This window comes from Filicampus tigris, chromosome 12, assembly GCF_054856515.1.
Source record: "Filicampus tigris isolate MCC_2025a chromosome 12, RoL_Ftig_1.0, whole genome shotgun sequence".
In the NCBI taxonomy this organism is placed as follows: Eukaryota; Metazoa; Chordata; class Actinopteri; order Syngnathiformes; family Syngnathidae; genus Filicampus; species Filicampus tigris.
The window spans coordinates 21,509,537-21,518,635 of record NC_141228.1 but is presented as its reverse complement, the minus strand read 5'-3'; the positions used below and the strand labels follow the sequence as shown (position 1 = coordinate 21,518,635).

Here is a 9,099-nt window from a genome sequence, read left to right as displayed (position 1 = left end):
CGTCGTGCGCGGGTGATGAGCCTCCATCCGAGTGTAACACTTGAGCGCAAGCTGCTTGACATTAGCGACATTTGTACTCCAGCAGTTTGACATCAAGTGGGTTGTCCAAATAAAATTAACCGCAGGCACCCGACCGAACTGGATTTTTTTTTTTTTCGGTCTCGATGCGAGGATAATGATGTTAGCAAGTCATAAGTGATATTACCTTGACATACCTATATATTACCTATCCATTTTAGTTTGGCTTTTAACTCATTTTATGTAATTTATCTTTTCTTCTGAGTGAGGATTATTTTTATTTTGTCGTACTGATTTTAGTTCTCAGACCATACTACTGTTTTCTTTTTTAGTTTTGTTGTTCTCTGTTGTTGTTAGCTATTAGCTCCAGTGTTTCCTCATGGAGGGGCCTCCGCATTGGGGGGGATGGCTGCCCTTCCCACTGGGGGCCGTCATCGCAGGGGCTGCTTGGGTCCGGGTGACCGGGGGCCTCTACGCTTTGTGTGGGGTCCACCCGGCTAATCCGGGCAGCGTTTTTTTTTTTATGGCGGGTGGCACAGTGGTCGTTAGCATGTGTGCAGAGGTCATGCGTTTGATTTCCTGTGTGGAGTTTGCATGTTCCCCCCATGCCTGCGTGGGTTTTCTCCGGGTACTCCGGCTTCCTCCCATATTCCAAACACATGCACGGTAGGTGAATTGAACATTCTAAATTGTCATTTAGGTGTAATTGTGAGTGTGAATGTTTTTTTGTTTTTTTTGTCCATATGTGCCCTGCGATTGGCTAGCAACCAGTTCAGGGTGTTCCCCGCCTAGTACTAAAAGTCCTGACCCTCGTGAGGATATAGCGGTTAAGATAATGGGTGGATGGATGTTTTTTTTTATGGGTTTTTACGGTATACATGGAAACCCAAATTTAGAGTCACGCGCCTTCACGGTAGTACCACTTTGTGCCACAACATGCCGGGTAGTGCTAAGTTTACTCGAAGAGATGCAGCAAAATTAATAGCAAGCGTTTGATAATAGCGTTTGACACTACACTGTATATTTTAGCATTAAGCTAGCAGGCTGTTGTTAGACATAATTACAAGGTTTAGCGTAAAAATATCTATCCATTTTGTAATCAGCTGCTCCTGTTGATGGTCAGAGGGAGCTGGAGACTAGCCCAGCTGACTGCGGTCGAAAGGCGTGCTCCACCCTGGACTGGTCGCCAGGCAGTCGCATAACCCGTTTAGAGATAGACAACAGTTCACTGTCACATTCAAACTGCCACTGAGTGAAGTTGGAACTGAACCCGAGTTTCCTGCACCTTAGTCAAATGTTGCACTACACCATTAGTGATGTGTTTTAATATTGAATGTCTACATGTCTTATTTTACGTGTCAATTTTATTATACAGTACAGTTTTACAGGGACCGAGAAGCAAACACACGTTGCCCCTTATTTAGAGAACTGGAGACACTAAGAACAGCCTCGGGGCAATACATAAAAAAAGTGTGTTTTTATGAGTTTGAACTGTGTTCAAAGCGTGTGGGAGGAATTAAATGGTACATTAGAGCAATGAGCAGTGTTTTTTTTTTAGGTGGCACTTGGTGTAAAACGTTTTGGAACTGCTGAGTTACTTATACAGTAATATACCACGCACACAAAACTCTTAATCCTAATAAATAATAATAATAAAGCAACACGCGTGTATTTTTTATTTATTTTACTTAAACAAGCAATTTGCATATCATTCCAAACCACATTATAGCCTACATATCAAATGATAGGCCTCCATTAAATAATGAAAATCAATGAATACGAATAAAGAAATAATGTCCAAACATCAAATGTTAGGGAGACTTACTAGATGTAGCATTTAACTAAGGTGGAATACGACAAGTTGTCATGCTTGAGTCTCCATTTGGCTCAGTCTGCTCGGCTCGGTTCGGCTGGAGCCGCTCGACTTGACTCGACTCGTCTCGTGTTTCTCGCGCGGCAGTCCACGCCCCGATCACGTCTACCCCGCCTCCGTCCACGGCGCGCATCCACGCCCGACCGACTCGAAAAGGCGGCCGGGGAAGGCATTCCGGGACCGGAGGCAGCAGAGCAAGAACCGCCGCATCACGACGATGACGACGAGAACCGACCTGGTAGCAATTTGAGAGAAAAAGGAGAAGAAAACACCCTCCAAAGGAAGGTAAACCACTGAGGTAACGTTACTTTTTTTTTTTTTTTTTTTTTTTTAATTCACTGCAGCATCCCGTTTATAGTCCTCATTCAACTCAGCTGTTTCCATTCCGTGAGTCTGCATGAGTGTTTTCATTCTGCACTGCGGTGAGACTCATTTTATTAATACCTCCCCCAAGGACACACGCACGCACGCACGCGTGTGTTCTTTGTCGTAAGAAGTCTGGGTGTTTTCCAAACATGTCTGTTTTGGGATTCATCTGGGTATGGGGACACATTTCCTGTCAGGAAAGGGATAAGGTGGAGGATGTTTAGCTGGCCGGCTGACTCATCGGGCGGGAATGGCAATTTTCCTTTAGACAAAGTGGACCTTTATAGGCTTTATAACTCTTCTGACCGCAAGCTAAATTTGGTATAATAACAGAGTTGATTGAGTTAGTTATTCATTTGTGATTATCGGGTTGGTAATTTGCAGTCATATACAACCACACTGCATCACTCTTGAGAGCTGTTTCTAATATTTAATCAATCAAAATGGCTGGCCTCCCTTGTCTTTTCATGCATGGCTTCTTGAGACTTTTTTGTGGGTCTTCTCAAGACAGACACGCCCACCAAATTTCATCTTAAATTAAACTGGCTCGGAGGGCTGAATTTTCAATGTTGACAAGTTCAAATTTTAAGAACCCCTGGAAGTGACCAACGCAAACATAAATGGCCGACCTCCTTGGTCTTTTCATGCATGATTTTCTGACATCTTTTGTGGGTCTTGGCAGGATAGACATGCCTACCAGATTTCATGTTGCTAAGTTAAACGGATTTTGGCAGCCCAATTTTTATATAATGGCATGTTGGTTTATTGTTGATGGCACAAAGTGGAGCATCCCATCCTTCTTCAGATGGCCTTAAGAATCAATAAAAAAGAAAAATCCTGTACAAAGCAATCCATCAGTAATATGACCTCAAACACTCCACTATCTAACTGCTGTCCTCTGTCATTGCAGGCATCATGATTCCCGTGATGGAATTCCGCCAGTTCTCGGAGCAGCAGCCCGCCTTCCGGGTCCTGAAGCCGTGGTGGGACGTGTTCACCGACTACCTATCCGTCATTATGCTCATGATCGGCGTGTTCGGATGCACGCTCCAGGTCAGTCCTTTCATCCGTGGTTCTCGAGTTGGCCAACACCCAGACACGCTAATTTCTAGCTGCCTTTTTTTTTTTTTTTTTTTTAACAAGCTGAACGCGGCAGCAAAGGAGTCATTCAGCAGCGGAAAATTCCCCCCGCCCAGTCCCTTCCAGTAAACGCGAGGCCGCAAACTGCAGATGCTTGACCTTTTTTTCTGTGTGCCTTTTCTTGTTATTTTTAAAAGAAACTTGGCACAGATCAACATAACAGTACGCTGCTTTTTACACAAGAAAGATGTAGTGTGAAGGAGCTTTTCGTGTTGTTCCTTTTCACAGAGACAAGGGACATGGGATTAAAATGGGAAAGATCTGGCTTTTAAAGGAGAGTGTGGAACAAGCAAGATAATCCATGGTTCAATTTGGAATCCCTGTTCTGTGCTGGTACTTTTCACACAGAACAGCGATAAACAAAAATAACAGGCAGCATGAAAGGAGCTTTTGACACTATCACCAAAGCCAGGAAATTCACTGGTCACCTTCTTACCTCCATTCTGTATTGTTAACTTTCACAAACACAGAAAGAGAGAGAGACATAAAAGAGACCTGGGCAAAAAAGAAAAATCAGGCTTGAGGGGCAAAGACCTTTTGCTACAACCTCCCAAGGCAGGTCAATTTTTCTTGTTTTCACAAAACAGTGGCAAAGGAAGAAGACTGGAAAAAAAATCTGGCTTTGACAGGGAGCGTCAAACAGAGCTTTGATACTAATTCCAAAGCCATAAAATTCATGGATCACCTTGAATCCTCCTGTCATGTTTGGTATTTTATCAAATTGAACAACGACCCAGACAAAATTGGGCCGTGTGACAGGTGTTTGATACCGTCTTCAAAGCGGCAAAAAATGTGGGTTGACCCAGGAAAAACAGCTTTGACGGCTGATTTTGAGAGTGGCTCTGAAGCTAAGAACTTCATGGGTCGCCTTCGGTGCCTTTCTTACAGAACAGCAAAAAAAAAAAAAAAAAAGAACGCTTTGACAGGCAGTACGAAAGGGTCTTTTTTTCCCCATCTCCAAAGTAGGCAAATTTGCGCATGAACACAGATTTTTTTTTTTAATCTAGAAGTTGCGGAAGGACGGGTTTACCTGTCCCCTAAGACCTTACACTCTAAAAACAGTTAGGTTGAAAATAACACAATTTGGGGTCAAAAAAGGAGCAATCCACTACTCGGGTCAATTTGACCCAACTTTCTGGGTTGTTTTTGCAGAAAACAACCGCAAAAATGGGTACGTAGTTTTGTACAAAACAACCCCACAACTGGACTGCTTTGTACCAAACAATGCAAGAAGGTGGGTCAAACTGAGCAAATTTGTGGATTGGTCCATTTTTGACCCCAAATTGTGTTATTTTTTACCCGACTGTTTTTAGAGTGACTCCTAGCCCTAAACCTAACCCAACGCAACCGCCAGCTGCATTTGGTTGACCGCCCGCCTGCTCACACTGTCTTGTGTTTTCCGCTCTTTGGTAGGTGATGCAAGACAAGATCATCTGTCTCCCGCACAGAACGTCAACATCTCCCGACAACACGAGCGAAGTGGCCGTGAAGCCTCTGCAAGTGCGTTACAACATCTCGTCCGGGCCGAGGGAAATGAGCGGCCTTAAGACCGACCTGGACCTCCAGCAGTACAGCTTCATCAACCAGATGTGCTATGAGAAGGCCCTGCACTGGTACGCCAAGTACTTCCCTTACTTGGTTCTGATCCACACGCTCGTCTTCATGGTGTGCAGCAACTTCTGGTTCAAGTTCCCGGGGTCCAGCTCCAAAATTGAGCACTTTATCTCCATGCTGGGCAAGTGCTTTGACTCGCCCTGGACCACCCGGGCCCTGTCGGAGGTTTCTGGAGAAAACCCGGAGGAGACGGAGCACAAAAAGAGCGGCAACGTGGCATCCCCCGGAGGCGTTGGTTTGGAGAAGACTCAGTCGCTGCGTTCCATCCCGGAAAAAATTGTGGCGGACAAACCGTCGGCGAGCGTTCTGGACAAAAAGGAGGGCGAGCAAGCCAAGGCGCTGTTCGAAAAGGTGAAGAAGTTCCGCTTGCACGTGGAGGAGGGCGACATCCTCTACATCATGTACGTGCGGCAAACGGTTTTCAAGGTGTTCAAGTTCCTGGTGATTGTCATCTACAACAGTTCCCTGGTGGACCAGGTGCGCAACAGGGTGCCCTGCGAGGTGGAGATTCAAGACATGACCGGCTACAAGGACTTTGAGTGCAACCACACCATGGCCCACCTCTTCTCGAAGCTCTCCTACTGCTACCTGTGCCTGGTGGCGGTCTACGGACTGACCAGCCTGTACACGTCCTACTGGCTCTTCTACCGCTCCCTGAAGGAGTACTCCTTTGAGTACGTGCGGCAGGAAACGGGGATCAGCGACATCCCGGACGTGAAGAACGACTTCGCCTTCATGCTGCACATGATCGACCAGTACGACCCGCTGTACTCCAAGAGGTTCGCCGTCTTCCTGTCCGAGGTCAGCGAGAACAAGCTGAAGCAGCTGAACCTCAATCACGAGTGGACGGCGGAGAAGCTGCGGCAGAGGCTGCAGGTCAACGCCAACAACCGGCTGGAGCTGCAGCTCTTCATGCTGCCCGGCCTGCCCGACACGGTCTTTGAGCTCAGTGAGCTGCAGTCGCTCAAGCTGGAGATCATCAACAACGTGTGCGTGCCCGCCTCCGTCTCGAAGCTGGAGAACCTTCAGGAGCTCTCGTTGTACCAGTGTTCCATCAAGCTGCACACCACGGCCACATCTTTCCTCAAAGAGAACCTCAAGGCGCTCCGCGTCAAGTTCGACGATGGCAGGGAGTTCCCCGGCTGGCTGTACGGCCTGCGAAACCTGGAGGAGCTCCATCTCACCGGGTCGCTGTGCCCGGATGCCTCCAAAAACATCGTCCTGGAGTCTCTGCGGGAGATGAAGTGTCTGAAGACGCTGTCGCTGAAGAGCAATCTGACCAAGATCCCCCAGTCCATCGTGGACGTGTCCAGCCACCTACAGCGGCTCTACCTGCACAACGACGGCACCAAGCTGGTCATGCTGGGCAACCTGAAGAAGATGACCTACCTGACCGAGCTGGAGATGGTACGTTGTGACCTGGAGCGCATCCCGCACGCCATATTCAGCCTGACCGGACTGCAAGAGCTGGACCTGAAGGAGAACAACCTGCGCTCCATCGAGGAGATCGTCAGCTTCCAGCACCTGCGCAAGCTCACCTGCCTGAAGCTGTGGTACAACGGCATCATGTACATCCCCGAGCACATCAAGAAGCTGGGCAGTCTGGAGCGCCTCTACTTCAGCCACAACAAGATTGAGATCTTGCCTTCGCACCTGTTCCTGTGCAACAAGCTGCGCTACCTGGACCTGTGCCACAACGACATCCGCTTCATCCCACCGGAGATCGGCGTCCTGCAGAGCCTGCAGTACTTTTCGGTGGCCTGCAACAAAATCGAGAACCTGCCCGACGAGCTCTTCTTCTGCAAGAAGCTCAAGACGCTGAAACTGGGCAAGAACTCGCTGTCGGTCCTATCTCCAAAGATCTCCTACCTCGCCCAGCTGACCCACCTGGAACTCAGGGGGAACCATTTTGAGCTCCTGCCACAGGAGCTGGGCTGCTGCCGGGCGCTCAAGCGCAGCGGCCTGGCGGTGGAGGACGCCCTGTTCGAGACTCTGCCGTCGGACGTCAGGGACCAGATGAAAGCGGAGTAGAGATGCCTTACTGTCACCGCAGTGCCTGCTGTTTGCTTGTTTCCTAGGATCTCGCGAGCCCGGATAGGACTTGCGCTGTTTTTTACTTTTCATTTTCAAAATTCAGCCCCTGAAGCCGGTTCCGCTTCGCAACGTGACATTTGGGAGATGTTTGTTTTGACCCGCAAAAAGGCTCAAGAAATCATACTTGAAAACACACAGGAAGTCTGCTTTTTCACCCTCGTTCGGACCATTTCCAAAGCTCCTTCAAAGATGAAATATTGCTGCCAAATTTGAACCACATATATGCGATAGATAGACGACAAATGGCTACAACGTGAATCATTAGAGTTTTGCCATTGTGTGTGAGAGAGGATAGCGATGTCATTTGGTGACTCGCTACAAAACAATTCAGCCCCCAACATGCAATTTGGTAAGCATATTTTTCATGCTTGGACCGGCAGCCATTTTAGGGTCATTTCCAGGGGTCCTCCAAAGATGATCTGGTATTAGACACTTGTGTTGAGATTTCTACCAAATTTGAACCAAGTATACTTGACAGATGGGTGACATTAAAATGTGCAGTATTTGAAAGTTTGGATTGGCTCAGCATGGCGAAGAAATATGACACACCATTAAAAGTGCAGCACAAAGTTCAGGCCCTGATGACAGTTTTGATGAGCACTTTGAAATTTGGCAGACGTTTCTATTATGAGTAGACCCACAAAAAAAATCTCAAGAAGCCATGCCTGAAAACACGCAGAAAGTCTCCCATTTTGAGTCGAAACAGCCATTTTAGGGTCGTTTCAATAATTTCCCTTCAAAAGCTGAACTCAAGAAACGCAAAAAATTTCGCCCGATTGCTACCAAATTTGAACCACATTACTAGACAGATGAATGATGGTCAAAAAGCAAAGCAATTTTTGTCTTTGTCACTGCGCGTGGACTGAGAATGGCAGCGAAGATCGATGACTCCCCATAAAACACCAACGTCCAGACCACATACAATAGTCTGGGCTTAACTAAACGTCGCCTTTATAGCTGAGGGAAAACAGTCAGAATAGAAAAATGCCAAAGGTAAAATTACACGTTGTACCACATCTTTCCTTCTTCTTGTCTGACAGCTTTCTGAGAAGATGCCCTACTGCATATTGTAATTATGCCCTGGAGCTTTGGATCCAGAGCTAATTGACTTTTACCGCAGCTAATTAAAGGCATGGAGGACTAATTGACCTTATTCACGCCTCATTTACAATGACGGTCACAACATTGGGTACACCTTTATGATGTAATGTAAGCGAAAATAAGAGCTACATTAAAAAATACAAAATAAACGTACAAATACAAAAATCCTGCATTTGTTCAGTGAGGTATTAATTTAGCTAAATGTCATTGTCAGTGGCATACAACACAAGCTAAAAGGGGCAAAACATATTCATACCCAAATTAGGGAGTATAAAAAGAAAAACAACCAATATTTAAAATGATGTCATCATATTTTGTGCACCACATAAAAAAAATCACATTAAATGTATTGTTTTCTCAATGTGTTTGTTTATATGATAACAACTATTTCAGTACAATTGTTCTTGTACAGGTCCTCGCTAGATTGTGCAAGTGTACTTAATAAAGTGACCAGAAAGCATTTATGGTTAGTGTTTATGGCTCAAAAGATTTATTTTGTATACATCTATTGACAAACGGACATAGCATATATCGTACATCAAGCCTTGCCTTAACTAAAGCACTGTATAGTACACAAATATTATTTTAGAAGTTTAAATAAAACTTTTGGAACTTTTGTCTTGACGGCTCTTATTTCATACCCGACTTTACAATGTTTTGTTTTTCCATCCATCTATTTTCTGTACCACTTGTCCAATGTCACCCCCCCCTCCCCTCTCACCGCCATTATGGTATTTCTGTTTAGAGTTTTTTTTTTTTGGGGGGGGGGGGGGGAGCGGGGTTTGGCAAATTTGTTTTTGTATTTATGCACTATTTTTTTATTTTATGTCCTAGAGAATTTATCTGATCACAGCCAAATTAAAAAAGTATTCTAGACGAGATGTGCAATGCTT

At 45.9% G+C, this 9,099-nt stretch overlaps 1 protein-coding gene across 2 annotated transcripts; it reads left to right on the top strand.

Annotated features, from left to right (window-relative positions):
* The first annotated feature begins 2,011 nt into the window (after positions 1-2,011).
* On the top strand, positions 2,012-8,823 carry lrrc8c (leucine rich repeat containing 8 VRAC subunit C). Of its 2 annotated transcripts, none has more exons than XM_086047214.1 (3): positions 2,012-2,176; positions 3,168-3,310; positions 4,811-8,823. In XM_086047214.1, exons 2-3 carry the CDS (start codon positions 3,173-3,175, stop codon positions 7,040-7,042), a joined length of 2,370 nt encoding a protein of 789 aa, XP_085903340.1. In that variant the 5' UTR covers positions 2,012-2,176; positions 3,168-3,172; the 3' UTR covers positions 7,043-8,823. The 2 variants fall into 2 exon arrangements, with proteins under 2 accessions (XP_085903340.1, XP_085903339.1); XM_086047213.1 differs by having other exon boundaries at positions 2,012-2,189.
* Positions 8,824-9,099: the final 276 nt, after the last annotated feature.

Bases quoted from the DNA above. Each gene is read 5' to 3' on its own strand.
- lrrc8c (XM_086047214.1), top strand. From the start codon at position 3,173: ATGATTCCCGTGATGGAATTCCGCCAGTTCTCGGAGCAGCAGCCCGCC. The intron at 3,311-4,810 runs GTCAGTCCTTTC...GCTCTTTGGTAG, and splicing joins TGTTCGGATGCACGCTCCAG to GTGATGCAAGACAAGATCAT.